At 37.2% G+C, this 25,140-nt stretch overlaps 2 protein-coding genes across 5 annotated transcripts in view; one reads left to right on the forward strand and one right to left on the reverse strand.

Annotated features, from left to right (window-relative positions):
* Positions 1 to 25,140, forward strand: part of LOC129779273 (bumetanide-sensitive sodium-(potassium)-chloride cotransporter-like) — a 359,165-nt gene that overhangs the window by 108,332 nt on the left and 225,693 nt on the right. The gene's annotated exons all lie outside the window — the stretch shown is intronic.
* The window catches only part of LOC129779248 (cadherin-86C), a 468,683-nt gene that overhangs the window by 3,378 nt on the left and 440,165 nt on the right, over positions 1 to 25,140 (reverse strand). For 2 of the 4 annotated variants that reach the window (XM_055786636.1, XM_055786644.1), the window contains 8 exons: positions 13,361 to 13,510; positions 13,185 to 13,299; positions 12,921 to 13,113; positions 12,577 to 12,820; positions 11,440 to 12,516; positions 11,246 to 11,376; positions 1,189 to 1,279; positions 290 to 612 (listed from right to left, as the gene is read on the reverse strand). In XM_055786636.1, coding sequence (XP_055642611.1) covers positions 290 to 612; positions 1,189 to 1,279; positions 11,246 to 11,376; positions 11,440 to 12,516; positions 12,577 to 12,820; positions 12,921 to 13,113; positions 13,185 to 13,299; positions 13,361 to 13,510 — 2,324 coding nt within the window. Of the gene's footprint in view, positions 1 to 289; positions 613 to 1,188; positions 1,280 to 11,245; positions 11,377 to 11,439; positions 12,517 to 12,576; positions 12,821 to 12,920; positions 13,114 to 13,184; positions 13,300 to 13,360; positions 13,511 to 25,140 lie in introns of those variants that run through there. The other 2 variants (XM_055786659.1, XM_055786651.1) reach the window with 2 other exon arrangements.

Below are 25,140 nucleotides of genomic sequence, written 5' to 3' on the forward strand. Positions count from 1 at the left end.
CTCTCTGGCAGTTCGAAATAGACATGACCTGGAATTATGAAGCTTGCAACTACAGAATCCAATAAGAATCTCTTTGTTCTCTCGACCAATTTAACTTGTTTTTATTTCATTGTATTTTGGTTCTAATTGTGCATATTTCGTCTACCGCAGAGATGCATCGACTGCCGGTCGACTGCTATTCGCCCCCCTAACATTCCGTACTTTTTATTTATTCTTCAAACTTTTTTTCTTCTAGTATCGCACCACCACCAAGCGGCTCATCGGCGCCACCTGTACCGACCTTACTAACCTAATCTTAACAGTCTGGTCCTTCGTTCTACCACTCCGATCATCGGTCATCGTTTTCTTATCGCTGACGCCGCCGCCCACCACGGCTACCACTCCGCCGCCGCCACCACTGCTATCGCCGCCATCGTCGTCGTCGTCGTCTCTGATCGTGTGTCCCCGGTTGTCATGGCCTACTCCCATCGTCGTCGTGGTCGTCGCCGCCGCCGCTAGTGAGGCTTTGTTAGCGTGTCGTCTTCCTCTAAATTCCCAGCGCGTCGGCTTGGTACGGGAATCGGACGATCTATCCGCCGACCAGGCTTCTCGCCGTCCCATCCATTCCGCGACCTTTTTTTTTCGGAGAGGGGGTGGTTTGTGGGGAGTTCGGGGGGTCGGTGGGTGGAGAGGGGATCGAATGTTTCGTTCGCCAAGCGTGGGTCACAAAAACCACACGGGAACGAAAAATGAAAGAGAAGAGAAGAAATTTTTTGATTAGTACAAAACATAGGATGCCCTGGAACAAACAAAGTAGGCGCCTGAAAGCGGTGACCAGACACCAGAGAAAACACAGAGAGAGTGGGTACGTGGGTACGGGTTACCAGCAAATAAAAATCAAGCGCATTAGTTCGTGTCGGTTAGTATCGTGAGCATTAGCAATACGAAGGTGAGTGAGAGAAACAAAAAATTTACAAACAATCGGAGTCAAACAAACGCAACGCAACAAAACAAAACAAAAATGACAACGCTCGTTTTTGGGTGGCTGGATGGGTGGATGTTTGGGAACCGGATTCTAAAGGGATAAAGCATGGCAAGCATGGAAATCTTGTACTGAGAGAACAGCAGAGCGGAGGAGAAAATGAAAATAGAACAGAAAACAGAGAAGAACAGAGAGAGAATAGAAAATACGGAATCACACATCACTACCTGGACAGATTTTGACTGTTTTCCAATGGTTTGCTCTCTATGAACGAGATGTACATCATCTTCAATACTATTGATTCTAATTACTCTTTTTCTACGATTTGTGGATTTTTTGGGGGTTTTGTTTTATTTTGCCGAGGAGGGACAATACACGCATATAAAAAGAGAAGAGAAGAGAACAATACGGATTATTGTGGGTTCTATTTGTTTGTTTTTAATGCTGGAAACGAAATGATGATGACTGACTGACTGACTGGAGGAAATGGTTGTGATGGTGGTTTGTAGTAGTGGTAATGTGTTGCTGATGGCAGTGGCAGAGGTTCAAGTAGTAGTGGTGGTGGTGGTGATGATGGATTGATTGATTGTTTGTGTGTACGAAGAAGAAATAAAAAGTACGGCTCTTTCCTGGGTCTATGGGTCTATGATTGAAGACATAACAAAAAAAAGTGTTGTTTTATGTGATAGAGTTACTATGATGAAATGAGTAGAAAAACTCTAGTGTTTCAACATGTTTTTTTCCCTAGAAAAATGCATCTAAAAATACTCGATGAAATATTTTTTCCTGTAGTAGGTAAATGCAGTATCAGTCTAAAAATCCGAAATCAGAAAGCTTTTTATGATTACCCACTCCAAATATCTGTCGAACGTTATGCAGGCACTGGTTTATGAACCGATACGCCAATCTAAATAAATGGCAACTCTGGCATTTTGCTATTCTCTATCATGACGTTTAGACCGTTTGGTCACTAATTTGGAGAGTGGAGTGGTACACGAAAGCAGTATGACAAAAAGTGGCTGGGCAATTTATTACCTATTACCGGGGCAATTCATTACTCTCGACAAATCAAAATTATTTTCAGTTTTAATTGCTCTGTCGATTTCAGTTTCCGAGATAAAACTAAAATAAAGTTTAGAAAAAGCATTCCATGTGATCTAATGGGGTATTCTTCATAGAGATATAGAACTTGGCAACACTTTTCTACATGGGTCCCATTTTAACAAAGAGGTCTGTTGTTTTGTGTTTAGGATCTGACATTTTCGTTTCGAGGTTTTGCAGAACAATATAGCTGATGAGTTTCTTGGTACCAACGATGAATATACATAGTAGAAAACAGAGGAATTTGAGAAAAAATAAATGTTTGTCACTAACATAGTGAAAGATAGATCTTGAGAAAAGTTAAGCGAATAAAGAGAAATGAGAGGAAGAATGGGAAAGAGACTAGACGATGAGTTTTGATAGTGCAATGCAAATTTAAAAATATAATAAAACTTCCAAACAGAAAATTCTTATTCCTTATCCACCACAACCGTGACACTTCAATGATGAGAAATCCGGCTCTCACTGTTTTAACACATCAATTCCTCTTTAATAACAAAAGGCAGTGTTCTGCCCCTTTGAACGAAGATTTCGAGATAGAATTCTCGCGTAAATTTTGAAAAGGTCCTAAGTAACAAAAGTAAACAAATCGAGTTAATGGATGCATACTATTAGTGCTCAATCATTGAATGCAATGCGAAAACAACCGTTCAAGTATCTATCCTTTTCACCTTTTTATTACCGATACCAAAAATGTCCAATGTACAGATTCGAATTTTAAGCACTCGACTATTACTTCGGACGCCACTTTCCTCTAACGCTCGATACGTCCGAAGTAACAAAGCAATCAAAACAACACGAAGTCGCACTTCGGACATTTTGGATTTTTGTTATTTTCGGGTGTTGATATCGTTTTAAGTGCAATTCAACGAGTTATAACAATAATGATCTGCTTTTTGCACGAAATGCAAGTATTTGAAGCGTTGTTCAGTAGTTATTTGCAAATTGTCATCGTACAACGTAATTTGTCCAATGTACGAAGCGGTCAGTCAAAACGTCCAATGTAACATTTTTCGCTCTGAGGTTTCAATATCAAACTAAAATCACATAACAAGAGTTACGATTGGTTTTGCGGAATTATTATTGACTGCTAGTGGTAAAAGTAGTGATAAAGATGGATTCCTTTTGAAACAATTCGCGTAACAATGTTCCGATCTTCAACTTCGTTTTTCTCGAGTTGATGTGAATGTTACATAGGACCTTTTCAAAAATTACGCGAGAATTGAAGTATCTCTCCAAGAAGAATGTCATTAAGTTTATAACCGACCATTTCGAATTTAGTTAGTTAAATTGTACAAATTTCAATCTTTAACTACAGAGATCGACACGAATAATGGCCGAACAAGCATTATAGTGAATTTCACCTCATAAATATGTATTTTGTGAGATAAATAACCATATGATGTGCCATAATGACTGACAGGACTTAAATTCAGCTTGTTACAGTGACGATTAAGTCTTACATAAAAAAAACCTTGAGAAGCTCAAATAGTTTTGACAAACCCCTGATTTTATGACATTTCAGAGGTCATGTGCTGTTTTTTACGTTTGTGTGGAAAAGAACTCCAAGTGCATTGAGTACAAAATTGCTCATACAAGGAGTGGAGGATTATATGAGTGGAATTCTATTTAGTTTAAAAATCTGAAAGTTTGTACATGATTAGTTGTGCGACCTTTCGCAGCGAAAGACAGCGAAAAAGCTGGAATAAACCGTGGCTCACCTTATGGGATTGTAGCAAAACAACTCTTTTGGGATCAGTAGCTGATAGATTCAGAAGAGGTCTTCGGCAGATGGAAGAATCGTTGGGAGAATGAGAAAATTTTCGAAAGTCACCGTCCGTTCAAACCAGGAAAACCTCTCGCTACCATTTTACCGACAAAAATAAATTGCATAATAAACAAAGTGAAGCGTTTGACGTTTAGCCAAAAACAAGTAAACGAGAGAACTATGCTTCGGTTAGCATTTCATGATACACAGGCATGTGAACCCAAACGTCATGATCGCTTGCTGAAGGGCTACATATTTCTTCGCCCCTCATTCGCTACACATCGTTGATCGTATGCGTTTCCTTCTATACTGTACCGTATGCGTGGTAATGTTTGCACCATTGAGCAATGTCGAAATTTAAAAAAAAATCCATAAATTTTGGTTTTCTTTTTTTATTTATTCAAATATCTAATGCAGTTACAAGAAGTGGATGTAAATGGAAGCCAACGTATAATTATACCAGGTCTTGTTCCCCTTCAGTTCGGGAATGCGTGACTACCTACCGGCGAATATCTGTTTTATTGAAAAGCAAAGTGCTTCTTGAAGATTTTTCGCAACATCACGATGAGAGTTTTGTGTTAAACGGAGCAGTCCACCTGTTCCTTTTTCCGTTGAAAAATCGAAAGAAAGCATCTCTGATAACAAGATATGTTGTTTAAAATATTCTCAGCTTTCAAGAAAAAATATTTAAAACATATAGCGCCCTCTAGTCCAAAGCCATGAAAACAATAAAAAACGATTACAATCAATTTCGAAAATAAAAAAAAAATTGTTTGGTAAAAGGCTAGCTCACTAAACTTGATACATCGGTCATCTAAATCGGTTCAGTGGTTCAAAATTTTTGAAAAAAGTCTTTTTTGGGGTGGAAAGTGGAACAAATTTGATTTTTCGGACCGCCCAAAAATGGAAATGGGCACCCTAATAAAAAATACGGCTCTAATGTATTGCGATAAAGAACACAATTGCCACTTTTGACGAAAATCTGAGAACCACTATACCGGTTTGGCATGGAATGGCTGAGCAAGTAGTAATGCTAGGGCAGGTACCTAAACCCTAAACCTCTGTAAAATCTCATACAGTCTTAGCCTACAAAAGCATGAATATTTTTATTCGCTGATGTTTTTGTCCTTTTACACATTCAAGCATTTTTTTTTTGCCATGTATGAAGTCCCAAAATCAAAAACTTGAAGCTTCTAAATTGTGAATATTCCATCTCCATGTGCATTTATTATGAAGTTTCGAAAATCACTGAAAAAACATTAGATGTTGCCCCACGTTGCTCTATTTGTTTAGAGAAAATGCAAATATTTTTAATTTCGAATAAAACACAAATTGATTAGGAAAACTGAAGCAACCAAAGAGTTTAACACGTTTTTTAAAATTATTATTTTATAATTTTTGATTTGAAAGTTTAATTCGATTTTTGGTTTCGATTGGATTTTTTAATTTTTGAGTTTTTAGTTTTTGAGAAAAACAAAAAAAATTGAATTCAATTTTTTTTTTGATTTTTTGATTTTCGATCTTTTTATGCATCATTCCCCCCGATTGTTTGATATTTGAAATCCTGGATTATTTCTGGATTTCGATTTTTTTTATTTTCATTTCTACGAATTTTTTATTTTTGATATTTTAGATTTCTATATTTTTCACATATTCTTATTTTTCTTCTTTTTATCTTTCTTTTTTCTTTCTTTTTATTTTGCGTTTTTTATGTTTTCTCGGATTTTCTACTATAATTTTGTTTTATATTTTTTTCTTGATTTTTCTACTTGTCAGCTTTCTCATTTCATGATTTTAGATTTTTGATTTTTTTAAACATTTTTTCTATATTTTTTGAAATTTTGTTATTTTTTTATTTGACAATTTTTAGATTTTATGCTATTCCATTTTTCTAATTTACAAATATAATTAGAATTTGTTTTAGGATATTTGGATTTTTCTTTGCAGGGCAGAATCGAAAATCAAACAGCAAGAACTCGAAAGACCAAACATTGAAAATCGAAAAATTAAAAATCGAATCATCGAAAAAACAAAAAAAAATCAGAACACCAAAAAATTGATAAATTGTCGTCTCTTTTTTCTAATTATTTAATTTCTCATTATCTTATTTTATCATCATTTAATTTTTACATTTTTTGTTTATTCGACAACGACGATATCGTCACATTTTTTATTTGAGAGGCTTAGAATGAAAGGGGTGTAAGTGATTTGATCGATTTCTCTACATCGAATCTCTTCTTTGGTCATAGCTTAGCCTCAAATACATCCTCAGCTGTATTTGACAATGTGGAAGATTGGTCAGAACTCACCTATCAGATTCTATAGCAAACTCAAATTGGAACGTTTGTTGAGTTATTAATCACAGAAAAAGTTGACGAAGAGAAATCGACACCTTACACCCCTTGAATTCTGCGCCCCTCATTTGAAAAACAAAGAAATCGAATAACCAAAAATATGAAAAATCAAAAAAAAAAATGGAAAGTACAAAAACCAGAAAATGGAAAAAATAAAAAAAAATGGTACAATCGGAAAATCGAATGTTAAAATCGAAAAAATGAAACACTCAAGAGTTATTTTAGGATTTTTGTAATTTTTAATTTTTGATTGTTTTTTGGTTCCTTCTTATATTTTATATATATTTATATTTTTATATTTTTTTATTTTTATATTTTTATATTTTTATATTATATATATATTTATATATTTATATATATTTTATATATATATATTTTATATATATTTTTATATATATTTTTATATTTTTGTATTTTTATATTTTTATTTTTGTAATATAGCATTTTTGAATGTTGTAGATTTTTTTTTATTTACTGAGTTTTTCTTTTATTTTTGCGTTCAAGTTTCTCATTTTTAAAATACTGATTTGTCAATTTTTTAATTGATCAATCATTTACATTTTTGGATTCATAGATGTTTGAAATTTAGCATTTTTGAATTTATGGCAATTTTTTTCTTTTTTTTTTGGATTTTTAAATTTTTGTTGATGGGCCTAATAACTTTTAGGATTTTAATTTTCTAGAATTTTTTGATTTGTTGATTTTTTTTATTGCATGATTTTTTAAATGTTATTTTCATTTGTACGATTGTTTGATTATTTTTATTTAAATTTTGGAATTTTGTATTTTCCAGCTGTTGAGTAACTTTAAGATTTTTGGTTTTTTTTTTGTATTTTCGATTTCTCTATTTTTCATTGCCTTTTTTTTTCATTTACTGATTTTTCGATTTTCTGTTTTTTTTTATTTTTGGAATACAGGGCGGATACGATTATATAGTCTCCGATTTATGTTCACTGTATATAATCGAACCAAAACAATTATTTTTATTTGTTTTTTATACTTTTGGTTTTTTTTAATGAAAAAGAAGAATGAAATTTTTGATTAATCCCCTTAAAGTCAGAAAAAATCTTTCTCGCACGATGATTTTAAATTTATCCAGTATCTTTCAGGAGGCGATAGAGGATCATATTTGATGAAAAAAAATCCTTCTACGCATATGTTCGAATTTCAACAATGACAGTGTTATTGAACTTTTTTATTGTTCCGGGATCTATTTGCCTTAAACTGGCTCTACTCCAAAAAGTACGCTACGTAGGACAATTATGTTGCTTCCATTTAAAAGATGAGACAATTTAGTACAGGATATAGTTTTGAAACATCTAAATTATATCTTTTTGGGAGTGAAAAACTTAAAAGGTTGCGGTTTTGAAGGTATTATATTATTATTGACTTTAACCCAAAGATTATTAATTAACAATTTCAATTGTTTTTTTCTACCAAATTAACGCTCTCTAACCGCTTCGCAATTTGTTCTCTGACACCTAAGTTCTATCTTTCTTAGTTCCGCTGCAATGTCGTTATAAACAATTTCTGGTGAGAATTCAATCAAAATCTTCAAAAATCACGATTTTCGCTCCACTGTACTTATAATAGCCAATTAAATTTTACATTAACGTTCAAATATTACAAAATTTGTATTTTTTCAATTAATCATAATAATATTTGAAATATAAAAAAAAATGTTTACTATATATAATCGAGTCCAAAACTATATATATAATCTAGTCCGACCTGTATTATACGTTTGAATGCTATAAGTATTTTTTTAGATTTTTAGATTAACTAAGTTTTTGATTTTTTTTAGTTTTTGACATTTCAATTTCAAATTTGATTTTTATTGCATATTTCGTTTGAATTTCGGAATTTTGAAATTTTCAAACTGTTGATTTATTTTAGGATTTTTGGAATTTTTGATTTTTCGACATATAATTTTTTTGATTGGCAGACTTATCTCACTTCTTAACTAGGCGAACCTAGCCAGAATTTTCACCTGCCCCCGGGCTTCTGAATGCCAAAGGGGGACTAGGCTCTGCGGAATGCACGTATCTGCATGCTCGTGCTGTTTTAGTCCTGACCGAGGAATTGTCGGACAATCGCGCAGGTGCTAAGGATGACCGACTTTTGGATGCCGGCCAATTCCTTCTCGATGTTCAACACCTTTAGCGCTTCCAGAAGTGTCTTCGGGATAATTCCAGTTCCAGAGAGAACGACTGGAACAATTCTTGGGACCTCCCTTAGCCCCCACAGTTCCTTGAGCTCCACGGCTAATGGTCGGTACTTGCAGATTTTGCGACCGTGGGTCTCCTCCAGATTCTGGTTCAGTGGAATAGCGACATCGATGATGGTGACTTTGCGGTCGCTCTTGTCGTAAACCATTATATCTGGGCGGTTGTGGTGGATCGAGAGGTCGGTCAGAACAGTGCGATCCCAGTACAGCTTGAAACGGTCATTTTCCAGGACAGGTGCAGGCAGGTACCGGTAGTTTGGTACGTTGTCTTCCAGTAGAGCACATTGGAGCGCCAGTTGTGCACATTGAGTAGTAGTAGAGCACATTGGAGAGCACATTGGAGCGCCAGTTTTTATTTTTTTCATTTGCTTCTTTTTTGATTTTTTTTTATTTTTGCAATTGAGGAATGTTGAAATTTTTTATTATATCTTTTTTATTTACTGATTTTTAAATTTTATATTCATCAATAAATTACATTTTTTGGAGCTCCAGAATTCTGGAATTTCGAGTTGTTTTGTGACTTTTGAGTTATTTTTTGGAATTTTTGTTCTGCAATCAGTCTTCTTACCCCGATTTAGAACTTTGTTCTAAAACATTTATTTATTTTTAATTATCTTGTTTTTTTTTATTTACTGACTTTTCGAATTTTGATTCATTAGTTAATTTAATCTGATTTTTCGACTTTTGAATCATCAATTAATTACATTTTTGGAGCTCCAGATTTCTGGATTTTCGTGTTTTTCAACTTTTTAGTTATTTTTCCGAAGTTTTAAACATTTATTTTTATTTTTTTTTATTTTTATGGTTTTTTGATTTACTGACTATTCAAATTTCGATTCATTAGTAAATTTAATTTGTAGACCCCTAGATTTTTGGTTTTTGGAAATTCGCATTTTCATTTTTTTTGTAGTTTTTGAGTTATTTCTTTTGATTTTTTTTTGTAAAACTTCATTTTTTATTATTTGACCTTGCGATTTATATTAGTATTATTATTTTAGTTGATCTTACTCACTTAGTCCTTACCCATTGATTTTACTTACTTAACCGTTACCCATTTTTTCTCAACTGTAACCTTTATTAACTCAATTGCACGTTTTTTTTTATTAGAGACAACAACAGACATCTCTAGATTTACATTTTGTTTCAATTTTTTTTAGTAATATTTGATTGCTTTGTAGTTTTTGGCTTTGTGATAATAAATTAAGGCTCCATTTTGGTTCACTTTTTAGGATATGAACACAAATTGTATCACTGAATTGTTCCCTTAAGTTCAAAGTTGTTGGCCAATTCAAATAAAACATTTCAGCATTTCAAACATAATTCAATGAAATTGCGAAAAAATTCATGAGTGGCAGCATTCCTCGCGAGTCCGAATTTTTTTTCGTCTTCAACCATCATCACAGTCGATGAATGAAACGAACTATTCTAAATCCACATTTCAAAAGGGTCTATCTTCTTTGATCGATTCTCTTCACCGTCTTTCTCTTTCGATAACCACGGCATTTCAGACAGATTTCGCTCCAGTTTTGCCATGTAGTTTGATAAACGAGGTCCCCTTTCACACTCCTTGTCGTCGAACACATCAGGAAATCCTGATACTGCTGAGATATTAATGAAAGAGAATGTAGATGAAGAGAATCGATCAAAGAAAATAGACCCTTTTAACATGTTGATCTAGTATTGTGCTATTGTCTGATCATTTATTTCAATCATTTTTGACGTAGGATTACGTCTAACAGGAATATATGCGGGTTGAAATGAAAATCTAAACACTGAACATGTAGAAATAGATGAAAGATTTCGAATGCGTATGACTCGAGTATTGATTGATCGCAAAGATGATTGCATCAATGGATAGGGAATATTTATACGCATCTATCACAATAAATATTATTTTATTTTTCTTGCGATGAAGTATTGAATAATTGGGAAATGTGAATGTGAATTTGTGTGTGAATTTAAATGGCCCAATTTGTACTCCTCAAATTGTACCGATCAAAAAAAGCAATCGGAGCAACAGCGGAATACAATATGCCGCCCGGAATGTGTTTTCCTAACCCGGACTGTGAAGCCTGTGAAAATCGGCAATGTAGATACAAGAGGTGATTTGAATTTGAAGTTTAAAGCCTCTATAGTATAGAAAGTTCAAGTTGATGTTATTGATTCATGTAAGTCGGAAATGTAACAGATACAGAACAACTATTTGGATATTGGTAAGTTTTTTAAATTGACAGCACTTGGAGTATTCCTACGTGTCTCCAGTTATGTCCCCGAATCTTTGAACCGAATATTTTTGGCAAGGGTCTAGCTATTCTGGAAATGAACAATTCTTCTTTTTGCAGTTAACAATATCGTTATAGGAGAAATTTCACGCACGTAAGAATTAGAAGATTCATCAAAACCCCTCATGATCAGCATGTTAAACTCAGCGCTGTTGGTGTGAACATTGACACAATTCCGGTGCCATTTTCGGAGCACGAACTTCCATTAATTCACCGTATCCGTTGGCGAAAAACACAACTTGTTAGTATCATTGCAAATCACAGCAAACGTCAAACTGGGAGCGAGGGCTCTGTGTGTGAGAGTGTGAGTGTGCTTTTCGCTGTTAGTGCAGTGAAAGGTGGAAAAATTAACAAGAACGACAAGAGCGAGAGAGAGAGAGAGGGGTCGAAAGGTGGTAGATGTTTGTGTGTGTGAGTTAGCGAGACGGGGAAAAAATGTTTGCCTATTCTTTTGGTGGGGGGTCCAAAGAAAGAAGGAGGAGCAGAGCTTTTTTTCGCTCATGTTTCACAGCAAACGAGAAAACCCACATCCCGCGGAACAACTGGACTTACCTCGTGGCCGCGTACAGTGGGCACCAGGGACAGATGCAGCAGAGCAGCAGCGTCAGGACACCCAGTGCTAGCAGAATCGCCAGGAAGATCAGCAGCCAGAAGAGCACCCGGTTCTCCGCTTTGTAGAGAATCTAAAAGGAAGGGGGTTCGAATTCAAAAGTGGTCTTCTTCAAAGGCTAAGCCACAAAACTCACCGCAGTGCGCTCATCTTGGCTGATACTGTTCGTCACGGTCCCGTTGGCGGACAGCTTCTGCTGAATGCGAGCGATGTCCACCACGGAGTCGCCATCGTACAGGATGGTGGCCACAACCACGCTGCGATCCTTGCTGTCCCCACCGATGTCGGTAGCCCCCGGAACGTTACCGTTGTATGGTCGAACCTCCTGAATGATCACCCTGCCACCGGTCACATCCGCCAGTGTCTCTTGGATTTTGGCCCGATCGGGATCGTGTCCAGGTACGATAAAGGTCATCGTTCGCGTTCGACTCTCCGGTGGATAAATGCGAATGGTGGTCGTTGAGAATCGAACCGGCACGCCAAGATCGAACGCCCGGGCGGTCAGGACGAACACATCCGGGTCCGCTGGAGGTTGCTGCTGCTGTTGCTGACTAGTTCCGAGTTGGCGTCTTCGGCGGGAGGCGGCCTTCGCTCTGCGAACCAGCGCCGAGGTGAGCTTCAACTCGCCCGTGATCGGATGTAGCTCGAACTTGTTCTCGTAGTTGCCGTAGATCATCTCGTAGCGCACTTCGTTGTTTGGTGCTTCAGCATCGTTATCGGTCGCTTTGATGTACGCCGGAACGGTGAAGTTTCGTAGGTTCGGCGAGATTATGAACTCGTACAGACTTTTCTCGAAAGTCGGAGTCTCGTCGTTGACGTCTATGAGACGGATCACGAGCAGTACCTGGGCGCGGTTCCCAATGCCGTCGTCATCGCGGGCTTCCACGTACAGATGGTACTCGGGCATCGCCTCCCGGTCGAAACCGTGGTTGTTGGTGGACACGGTGATGACCCCCGAGAGGGGATCCAAGTTGAGGGAGGTGTTGTGCGGGCCGAGGATCTGAGTGTATCGGATTTTACCCCCCAGACCGGTGTCCACGTCGGTTGCGTGCACCTGGACGACCCGCGTGCCGGCGGTCATGTTCTCCGGGAGGTCTACGATGTAGTCGTTCTGCTCGAAGATGGGAGCGTTATCGTTGACGTCCGTCAGGTAGACGGTGACGTTTACCGAGGCGGAGAGGTTGGTCGCCGGACCAAGCTCCTGAGCGACAATCTGGAATGGCGGTGCGGGTTTTGATGAAGGTTGTAAAATGGGGGAAGTGGTTTTTCTTACCTGAAAGTGTACATACTCCACCGCTTCGTAGTCCAGCAGCTGGTTGTCTCTCACGCGGATGACAAAATTGGCGTGTCCTTCGGCCACGTTTGGAGAAATCTCGAACGTTCCGTTGTTCCCTATCAGTGTCAGCGAGAATACTCCATTTTTGCCCGCGTCGTCATCCATTACCCGCGGGGTGTACGGATCCGAGAAGGGGAGTGTCGTTCCAGGGGCTGCGTTTTCCTCCAACCGGGAGACATAGCTGTGGAAGGAGGAGGAGAAGAATCGTGAGAATCGATATAAACTCATCGTATTGATTGCGTTTTCACGACATTGCGTGTCTGTCCATTTTGGACACGTACTGATCATTTTCGAAGTACGGCGGGGAATTGCTCCGTTCGGGCAGGAAGAACGCCAGCTGCACAGTGGTAGCCATCGCCGGGGGTTCATCGCGGGCGACCTTGACCTCTTCGGCAATTACGGTCAATAGCACCGGGTCGCCAACGTGCGTGAGCGCCAGGATGTCATCCAGTGGGCGCAGGAGGGAAATCTCACCTGGAAAAAAAAGGGTGAAACGAAGGTTAATTGGTTGACTGCAGCCAGTCGCGGTTTGAACTTGAACTCACCACTAGTTTCATTGATGTCGAAAAAGGAAGTAAACGGATTCCCCTCCGACACGAGCCCGTACCGGATCTCCCTCGGCACCCCCTTGTCACCGTCCTCGGCGTGAACTTGGAGCACCTAAAGAATATGATTTTTGAGACATCATGAAAACAGATTGATGGCTTGCTTTAAACCGTACCTTGTCTCCCGGAATTAATCCCGTTGGTAGCCTTGTCACGGGCGGTGCCACAGTGAATACTGGTGGCACATCCTGCACGTCTTCCACGATGATGACCACCTCCAGACCGGCGATGTTTCGCGAATCTTGGCCAGGTTCCGCGTACGCATCCTGTGGAGGGAAACGAATTCGATTATTCACATTTTTTGTCGTAAATGAACCAATTTCAAACGTTTATTGCTCTGTCATATCATGATGAATTGATGAGATTTTCGCATCAATCGATTTATGTACTCCATAACAATTCATTACAATGAATAAAATAATATATTTTTTTGAAACAATTTAGAAATCTCAACCGTCAACCAAACGGAAATACCGCGTTTTGATTGTTCAGAATCGAAGATACAAGCTTCCTCTTGTACTCACAATAATTGTTCAGTCATTTCGTGGTAAATTTACGAGATTTTTATCAATCGATTTGGGCACTCCATATTAATTCATTACAATGAAAATTGATCAAACAATATACTTAAATGAAACTAACTATCAAACAATTTAAAAATCTCAATGAAAATTCTGTGTTCTGACTGGTCGTTTCGCAATAGCAATGGGTTTATACAAACAACCGCGCCACCCTCTCTATACAATTAACAATTGTTGTGACAATCAGATTAATGTGATGAGTGTTCCTCCATAGTTTATCAATTTACGTTCACTTATCACATTGTCATTGAAAATACAGCATTTATAGCATTATCTTGAGGTTTTATGTCATGAATTATGAAAAAGGGTAAAAAATAACGCTAAAAACGTTTATTCACCCCCAAACAGATACTACGATTTAAGCACAGCAGTGGAACTCCATTCAATTCACTGACTAAAAAGTGTCCACATTTTCAATCTTTGTTCACATGAAGCATATATTTTTGACATAGGACTATGTCTTTGATTTCTATATAGGGGGGTCACTCTAGGAAAAATGTAACGATTTATTAAGAGTTTTCAAACGCATATTACTCAAAATGGTTATTGCGACATATGTTGTGTTATATATCATTAGACAGGAAATTTATCCACAATTTTGTTTGCTTGAAACAAGAACAGTGAATATAGTAAAAAAGTTAACAATTTGACGATTTAATTGGGTATGTTTTCTTTCGATTGCACTATCCACTCGCTTCCTCCCCGACGCAACGAGCAATCTTTTTGCCTGAATTCGGGCGTTAGCTCATAATGTGAGTTGATGCGTAAAATGAATTATTCTCCATTTACCGATAATAGGCATTAATTCTACATTACATTGTATGTTGTCCAATCAATTTGAGCTCAATTCATGTTTTTATCGTGTAGGTCTCACTACTAACAAATTGTGTAATTATGGTCCAGGATGTCATAATATCGAGTATGTTGTTTGGTTATGTAAAAATGCAATAAATGAATTTAAATTGCTGCTGATTTAGAAGATCGAAAGGGTATACCTACGTAAATCAGATTATGATAGCTTGAGTAGTCGCTATCTTACAGGGCTATAAAGTTAACACAAACAATGTTCCGGACAACGTGGTAACGAAGGAGATAATGCTATTTTTATCTATAATATATTTTTCATAGTCATAGATTGATTTGACTCAGGCTTATATTTATGTAGGTCTTAACTATTTAGATTGGTGTTTAAAAATGATACATGATGACTCTTTGTCTTTTTCTGTATGATTGAATAAACAAAAGAAAAGGGTAGTAATGGTTTTAATTGTATTTTTGTGTACATTTTTGAACAGAATGCGGTACCGAATTCTACCACGTTACGTCATCTAACCCGTTTGAAGGATACAAGTACATACAGGAAACGGTTTTCCAGGGCATCCATTTGATGTATCAAAAGTGAAAAAAAATACAGATTTTGAACAATGAAAAATTCAATTTAAATGCAATTACTACACACAATCACAGTCCTATGTCAAGATCCCATCCGTGCCCCTAGGCTCAGACCCATCAACTTTTTCAGGCATACTTAATTTGAGAGTGTATCGATTTCTAGCTATCTTGACGCAAGGTCTTCAATGAAAAAATGATAAGATGGGAAGGTTTATATAAACATGTTTATAATTACATAAATTTATTCAAATATTAATATTGCCCTTATATTAACCATTCAGTGCAATTTTATCAATATATGAAAGAAAATTAAACAAGGAATGTATTTTTTCAATTTTTTTTCCTGATGTGGTTATTTAAAATTCATGATTAACTTTGCTTTATCATTTACCTCCAATTATTTGTCAATTCCTGCTTTTCGTTCTTTGACCTATCATTTTGACAGTTCAATTTGAGAGGTTTAAAATTGCGATAAGATAGAAATTTGTTGTGAAAGAACGAATTGTGGAAAATTAAGTGGCTAATTTTCTCAGCTTTTCTGTAGTTTTTCTGCAGTCCTAAATTTCTGAGCTAGTTGAATGACAATTTGTTTAATAAAAAACTAGCCCGTTGGCTTCAATTTGATATGCCGACCTTTTTAATCGGTTCAGATTTTCAAAAATTATGAGCCCTAATAAAAAAATTAAAAAATACGGATCTAATGTTTTGCGACGAAGAACAAAATTACCACTCTTGACGAAAATCTGAGAGCCACTATATCGGTTTGGTATGGAATGGCTGATTACTTATATTTACCTATATTATTCTCAATTTTTTCTGAACCCTTTATTCTACAGAATTCAAACCACTGAGAACAAAATTGACTAGGGCTATAAATAAATCAATGCGATTGATCGTATTTACATTCGATCGAAATTAAAGTTTACTGTCTTGCTTTACTATAAAACGAAACGTCTCTTGAAATGAAACCATTGAAACTTTCACAGTATTCAACAGCACATATTTTCTTTCCCATTTGTGTGATTTAATTTATCTTTTTCGACAAACCTAAAATACTACTACATACCAGCTATAATGTTTTACGTACATACATTATTCAGTCGTATAGTTATTTAATCATTCAATTTATTCCGATGAAAATGCTTTAAAATATTTTTTTTCACAACTGATGCTTTTACTACACACGTTTACACGTTTCACAACTATAGAACCACTTATTTTTTCTGAGTTTCCAGAGATATGTAAGACGTCGGTTGAATTGAAATATATATTGAATTGAAGTATGTATCTATCTTCATTTAAAAGAACATTGCCATTTGAACTTTATTGTTGTGTTCAGGCGCGAAACATTAAAAAAACACAAATTCCAGTGTTTCATAACTGTAGAACCAGATGGAAAAACTCTCACTCCTTTACAAAATTAACGTCAATTTCACATGCATTGCAATAAGTTTCTAGTTCGTAGGTCATCTTTAGTTCTCAATCAGTTCAAATAACCCATTCGGGGTGGTTTTGACCAAGCTTCGCCATGTTGTAGTGTGTATCTCGTTCTACGCAGAGGATACTGCTCGTTTAAGCTCTCCGAATTACTCATACCGCTTGCAAGCTGCATCTACTTTTCGTACGATCACTCCTCAAAAGTTCTTGATAGAGTTATGATCTGGTAAACAAGCTGACCAGTCCAGAATCTGAAGCCTCTATTCAACAAACCATACCTTGACGCTCCAGATGTTATGAAATGATGCCAAATTATCCAATTGTCGCATTGTTTTTGATGTAAAAACAACAGTAAGTGATTCTGAAGTACTTCATTGCACTTCTGACCTTACATTGGTGTTGATGAAAAGCTATCTGAACCAGGCCTTTTTGAGAAAATTCTCCCCAAACCATAAAAATGAAGATAGTTGTCATATCCTACACTATATACCTCAATTCAACCGACTTCTTACATATCTCTGGAAACTCAGAAAAAATGAGTGGTTCTATAGTTGTGAAACGCAGTGCATGTTTTGATTTTTTTATTAAATGTCCTGTTCCTATGGTGAAACTTTATTCGTAAATTACGACACATTTGTCATAATTGGTGAAATACGACCATAAATGTTGTTGTGAATAGCACAGCAAGTAAGTATTACAATACATATGTGTTATTTTGATAATGCAAATATTAACGACATTATACATAAAACGATAAAAATGCGTTATATTTGTCCACAGCTCTTTCGGCGTATTTTCTATCGCATTCGTTGTGTTTATCATGATGAAGCTACCATTAATAACATTATATACGAACCTCCCACCTTATACATGATATCTCCCACCGTTTTAGAGACATCTCAACATTTTGTTAAATTTTTAGAGCGTAAACCATCTGTCATTTTTTTCACTGTTTACATTTTCTTACCACAAATCGTTGCCACTTTTTTTCTCCCAAGTTCCACTTCTCTTTTCTGGTTTAAGTGTGTTTTACAGAGCATTTGTGTGTATTCTGTTCAAAACTGGATGTTATTTGTTGCAAAATGCCCAAAAAAAGCTTAAATTTCGATCAGCATCCGAAATTTGGTTATTGAATATCACAAAACTAACAAAAGCTACCGTGAAATATACCGATATTATCCAGCACCAGGATACGGTCGCTAGGATTGTGCAGATGTACAAAAAGCGTGGTTCGATCTCACCAGCTAAGCGATCGGGGCGTCGTCCCGGGGCCAATTGGCCGAATTGACAGAGCTATCGTGAAGAAGGCGGAGCTGGACCGCGGACATATCAGCTCCGAAAGTTGCGAATCTGATTGGAACCGAATTTTCCATTCAACTGACATCCCAGTACGAAATCTAGAGATGTGCCATCCGCTCATGAGCTGTTCCGAAGAATCGACTCTTTGAAGTGAGTTGACGCGGAACAGCTCGCAAAAAAAATCAAACAGCTCTTCAGCTCACTTTGATGATGATGAAGGAGAGAAAAGAGCTGTAGAATTGAAGAGAGTGTGTGAGCTGTAATATTCAAATGAACTGACCGTCTCTCGCTCTCCGTGTTATGATATCAGTTCAGTTTCATTTGTTCCTTGTCTTTTCAACTGTTATATTCGGGTTGACGGAATTGGGCTTTGTTTTAGGGGGCGCCAAAAATAATAATTGACTTTCAGGCAGAATGAGCACGTTTTTAAAATTCAAATTATGAATGAAAATTAAAATCTGTGTATTAAATTAGTCTAAAACACTTTGTTTGTAGGCGGTGAAAAAATCTCAAAAAATTCTTCTTGAAGACAATTTTATTTTATAATGAAAAGTCTCAGTAAAAATATCGGAAATGTATAGACAAAAATTCATTTAAATTTTAACATTTTAAACTGGCTTCGTCTTCTAATCTGATAAAGATTACACTATCGAGTTTGGGACCCAAATTGAAAGTCGCCACCAGATGTCGACACTGACAACTGAGCTGAAGAGCTGTTCATAAAGAACAGCTCTTCTAGATGAGCTGAGCTGATCTGAGCTGTTCATCATGATGAGCTGGATTGCACACCTCTAACGAAATCGTCTTCATAAACAAGGTCTCAAGGTCAGAGTAACATTTAAGGCGAAGGTGGAAGCTAGCCATTGTAGTAGTATATGTAAACCCTCGTGTAAAAATGGGGTAATAGTGTTTGTGAGAGAAGAGCAAAGCACACGTAAATAGATCAATTCACTTATCAGACTGTGTGGCGCTTCATTGACACGAGTCTTTGAATACATTTGAAAAAAAAAACAAATAACAATTCAATACTAAAGTAAAATGTATGAACGATATGTTCCGATGAACAATTGCAAATATAAATATATATATATAGAAGGTGCATTTGCAAATGATTCTGATTATACGCGAGCGTAACATGAGCAAATTTATAACACATGCGAATTGGGGCACTTTTGGTATTAACAAGTTCTTCCGCATAGTAACTCGATGTTGATAATTCCTTAATATTTTCCTTCGTTGATCGTATTGTTTTCACATATTCACGTTGGAAAGCCTTAACCCTTCTCTTCGTTGGCCGAGGCATTTAGATTGAATTTAATACTTTTCCGTTTACTGTTTTTGAAAGCATAGGCAGCCGTGGCAGTGTTCCGAGCTCTGCAATATAATTTTCTTACCCAATGTTAAAGTTACTAAAACTTACATTATAGACCCATTAAACGTAAAAATAATAATTGTATTGATATCAACACAATTTTATTCTATTGATTTTCATGGCATGGGACGCTATGACTCCGGAATAACATTTTATTGAGTGGTTTTTATAGCTGTTTCGATGATGTTGTTTGGCATCAGTGTCGAAAAAATAACGATGCTTCCACCAATACAAACAAAACCATTGCAGAAGATTGAAAAACGAAAATTTAACTTTCAGAGCACTTGCTCGAGTTTTCCGACGTTCCAATATTGGATACGAAAATATTCTACTGATGGGGAAGAATAATCTCCAGAAGCTTTCCTGTTGATTGCACTTAATTGAAAAATCACAAAACGAAATGTATTTGATCGCAGTATCATATGAATAGAAAACATTAAAATAAACTCTTTCGCTAGAATGTAATTTTCAATTCAAATGGGAACTGGTAGATTATTGTTCAGCAACAAGAACATCTTTCCGGATTCTTCTCGATGCTCGATGCCCGCCAGTGATTAATGCTAACTCGATAAGCACCAAACGAAAAGAGTTGTGCGCGTGCATGTGTGTGTGTGGCGGCTGCTCCGATGCATCAAACGGAACCAATTTGCGACGCTGGTACTCTCTTGGTCGCCTTCTCTTCTCCTCCTGATGGGTCGGCTCTTCTGCGCTCCCTCACAGCTCGAAGCATACTGAATGCATTTCATCACCAGAATATCGCTCAGGTATGCTTTTTGTCCGTGATTGAATCGAGAGAAGGTGCGGTTTACTATGGCAATTTAGAAGGCAAACTAGAGGCTTTGAAACTTACAACGACTGAGAAATAATCGATGGAAAATTATATGATGCGAAACATTTTCCGTTTTTAAATTTGATCCATCCGATATTGGATACGAAAATATTCTACTGATGGGGAAGAATAATCTTCAGAAGCTTTCCTGCTAATTGCAATTGATTGAAAAATCACAAAACAAAATGTATTTTGGCGCATTATTATATGAATAGAAAACATTAAAATAAACTCTTTCGCTTGAATGTAATTTTCAATTCCAAGGGGAAGTGGCAGATTATTTCTCAGCAACGATGACATCTTTCCGGATTCTTCTCGATGCTCGGTAACCACCAAACGAAAAAAGTTGCACGCCTGTATCTGTGTTTGGGGCGGCTGCTCCGATGCCTAAAGCGGAACCAATTTTCGATGCTGTTACTTTCTTGGTCGCCTTTTCAGTGGCATCACTCTCCTCCTGATGGATTCCCTTCTGGCCTAAGGTGCACAAACCGGCTCTTGGTGACACCGTTCATCAGCGCTTTCGTGATGAACGAAGTTAGCTTCACCACAACAGCGACAACATACTCCAATCGTTGTTCAATTATAACTGAGTGGATTTCCGAGCGGCGCTCGCTTATATACCGATTTGAAAAGCCTGTTTTCAAAGGAGTTTTAAAGCTACCGAAACAAGTTTTTGGATCAAAAAGTAACAAGTATATAACGCGTAGACATTTTATCTTTCGAATGAAGTGTTTATCATACCATTTCGTTCAGTTGTTTAGGAGCTATTAACGCTCAAAATCTCGGTCTCCGGCGTAACGCTTTCGTTTTCGAAACTTTCATTTTACACCCCGGTATAGAAACGAAAGACGTAGTCCTACGTCAAAACTATTTACATAAATATAAGAAATGATTTCATAATCCTGAAATTGTTTCAGAATACACGGAAGAAAACCTCGAATCGCATATGCCTAACAACATGTCAACATCGCACCAAATGTGGTTCAACGAACGCCCGCCCATTCGGTCAAATTCTCGAACCAATCGCCGACGAGGGGTGACAGAAAACGGAACACAAAACAACTAAAAACAAACAAAATCCGGTTGATCGACCGCCTCTCACTTTCGATTTCAGCAAAATTCTCCTTCCGCCGGCACCAGGCGCACAGCTTCTGTCAGATGGTAAATGCTTTCGTTTTCTGTTTGTTTTTCTTCCCACAAGTCATGGATTGTGATTACTGTTTTTGTTGACTTTTTTTTCCTCTGCTCAGTATCTAAAACAAACATTTGACCGAAACGGATGCGAAGGGGTTCGTTCGTTCTATCGACGGGTAGAACAATCGCCCCACAACCTCAGGCTGACAAATGGCTGCCCGAACGGAGCCTCTGGGATTGGAATTAATATGGCAGATACGTATCTTGGCACTTGAGCGCAGCAAAGTAGGCGTGTGCAGCATACGCAAATCTAGTTTACAGTGCCTGCCATATGGGACTTGCGAACGCGCTGCGACCTATCCCAATTAGGGGTGGTATTAATCATAACTCGATCTGTATCGATATGTTTATGAAGTCCATAAAAATACAGTCCGAACGAAAGGTTCGGAAAGGTTGCATCTGGTGGGCAATCGGACAAATTGGATGCTAGGGCTGTGACGGGTGATGGGAGGTTAACGGTTCGATCGGAGAGTTTTTAATGCGTGCGATAAAACGGGCAGTAAATCAAAGCAATCCCTGACCTGTCACCACAAATCATACATTCATATATGCAAATCGCCACCGCTGATAGCGGTTATTAGCGACCTCTGTCGGGAGAACACATGGCAATGTCTCGATTGCACTTTGTCATTTGCCCCATTTGTCGTCACGCTAAAATGGATCCACGCGCTCGTGGGAACAAACGAACCAGAGCGTAACAATTTCGTGTCTATTGATGACAGCCGATCGCGTATTAATGATCAATTCCGGGCGACAGATAATTAACGTTTGCGATCGATCGACAAAACCGGATCCGGCGGCGAATTTAATTGGTTGTTTATGAGCTGCCGGGATGGACACTTGACAAAGACAGAATGAGGAGAAAAAAAAATTACACCCCAGAGCGAATTGGATTTGTTGTGACATTTAAGCTGCGATTAAATTTGTCGGCACTCAAAATAACGATGGGAATTTAACGATGCTGGACCGATGGACCGACGAAGGTTATCAAAATTATTGATATTCAAATCGCGTTCGCAGGCTCGCGATGTTTTGTCCCCATAATTCCAACGGTTTATGCTCGCCATTCGAACACCGGGGACAATCCAAACGGAACCTTCCAAAATCTAATCATGCGCTCCAAAACCCGTTTCAGCATCTTTTGAAAATTATGAACTGACCTTGGGCAGGAATTACTCGCGCTGTCCGAAAAAAAAAACATAAACCGTTTGGATTAGCATGAATTTGCATACCGAAGATTAAATCAAAATCTTCTTTGGCTATTGTATAGAAACAACGAAAAAAGTCACATGAGGGTTGTGTTTGACCACATAGTTGACGTAGGATTACGTAAGGCTCTCTATTTGATATATATTTGATTTCTATGTAGCCGCTGCCACGGCAAAAACGGATAAAAAAAATGGAAGAAGCGTAATCAAGAAGACGCAAGTGCAAATCAATTCTACAGAGTGCGACAGAAAAAAATTGCGATAATTTATGGTATAATATCTCTGTACTAACTATTTTAAGCAATAATATGAAAATGTTCTCTTGCTTTTACTAGCTTTGCTGGTGATTGACAACTTCCGAGCTAGTTTGCTGTTCGAACCATGTTCTGCGATTCTCCCGCGAAGGTTTCCTGTATTTTCCTTTGGGGTTTCTTCAATTTCCGCCTGATTTCGGTATCCATCCTTGTATCCGTTTTCATCTTGTATTTCAAGCTTTTTTTGACGTGGGACTACGTCTAACCGGAATAAATGGGGGTAAAATGAAAAACCTAAACAAATAACATGCTGAAATAATGAAAGATTTCAAATGCGTATAGCTCCGAAATTTCTTGATAGATCGGAGAGATATTTGCATCAATTAATAGGAAATATTTCTACGCATCTATCACAATTAATAAAATGTTATTTTCCATGATCTCATCAAACGAATGACTATAAAATGTCAAGCGTTATCTAAACGCTCTACCTGCCACGTTTTCATTGGCCCAAGTTACGGTTTCTCCAAAACAGCCTGAAGAGATAGGCATCGCAAATACATGCAAGTTGGGGGGTGTTTTTGTTCACACCGAAATGTGTTTCCCTAAAACGGACTTCAAAACCAAGGTGCTTGGGGAAATCCGCTTTGCAAATACACGCAGGCGGCGAGTACTTTTGAACTCGCTAGCCTTTGTGCAAACCGGAATATGTTTCCCTCACACGTACACCCAAAATTAATTTCAGCACATGTTTTGCCATCTCGATTTATTAGCTGAAAAATAACAGAAAAAGGAGGTGAGGGCGGTGCTAGTTGGCCATAGGGGTAAGTCGGTCAGTGACGATATCTTGGAATCTGAACGTCCAAAAAATTAGCGATCTATGGGTGAAAAATAGTGAATTGCTGATGCAATAAAATAAGCAAATTGGAAATACTTTTTTTAAATAGGTTAAAAAATACGAACATGATGCCGATTTTTCCAACAATCATCAACATGCGCATGATAAAATTGGTTCTAAAAATGGTTAATAATTATGAAAAAGATCGGTTCCAACGTAAAGCAAAAGTTAATTGTATGTATATTTTTATTGAATTCATTCAATTCATGAATATTCTCATTCATACATAGAGGGGCTAGTTGATCACACAACAGCGGGACTAGTTGGGAATGCGAGTAGCACCGTTGTAGAAATTGCTCGTTTGAGAACAACACATATAAAATTTGCAGGTGCTTCGTTTCATTACGCAAGCTATAAACAAATATAGGAGGGATATGTTTTACTGCTAAACCCTGTGTATTTGAAACGAAACAACCTGATACCAATCACCGCACAAACCACTTGCAATATAATTGTCATATTTGTATTTTTGGCTGTAAAGCTAAATATAATAAACGCTGACATTGAATATCAGAATTCACAATAATGCATCGAGTAATGTAGCATACCTGGAGGTTATTTCAATATACTTTGGGGCGAAAGTTACAAATGTCATCAAAACAAATGCAAGCAAGAAACCCTAAGACAAGACCAGACAACTGGCTTCTTACTCTTCTTCGTCGTCCAAAAACGAAGCCATGACATGAAGATGCCAGAGCTGCCAAATATTATAAAATATCGGATTTTTCAAATTTCTATTTTAATGAATCGTAACATTTGGTTGGTGCGAATTCAATGATTATTGCATATTTTCAAATAGACAATCTCAAAAATATGCTTTAAAAGGATAAAATAAGTCTTTTAAATACCCATATCTATAATATAATCGTTTCCAAAACAAATTTGGGATTTTTTTTTTAGCAAATAAATCTAATCTGACAACCGTTACAGCGTTATGCAGATTCTCATTGTCTGAACCAAAACATTCTATCTTATTATATGAGCAGGAATACAACCAAAACAACGTTAGGAAGCCATTTTATTCATACAAAACGTAATTCAAAAATAAAAGACGGGTGGGTAATGTCGTGGACATAACCGGAGTGACGTAGGACTATACAAAGGGGACAGCTTTTGTTAAATATATATATTTTAAATATATTGTTTTATTTTCTTCTCCTACGTGAATACCTACCTATCTACCTGAAAAATGGATTAGTTTGCCACTCGCCACAGCTTTCACAGTTGGAAAATTTCTTCCCATCCAGCTTGTGACATATTGTTCAGTAAATTACATTTAATGCGACTTTGCCACTAACTGAAACTAATTGTTGCCTTGCCGAACCGAAGCTGCTCTGTTCTTGATGCGTGTTTTCTGATTGTCGTGAGCAGCTTTGCAAGCCAACTCGAGCACTCCGACGGCCAAAACTCTATAATCGCTGTTAGGTATACT

Source organism: Toxorhynchites rutilus, chromosome 1, assembly GCF_029784135.1.
Source record: "Toxorhynchites rutilus septentrionalis strain SRP chromosome 1, ASM2978413v1, whole genome shotgun sequence".
Lineage (NCBI taxonomy): Eukaryota > Metazoa > Arthropoda > Insecta > Diptera > Culicidae > Toxorhynchites > Toxorhynchites rutilus.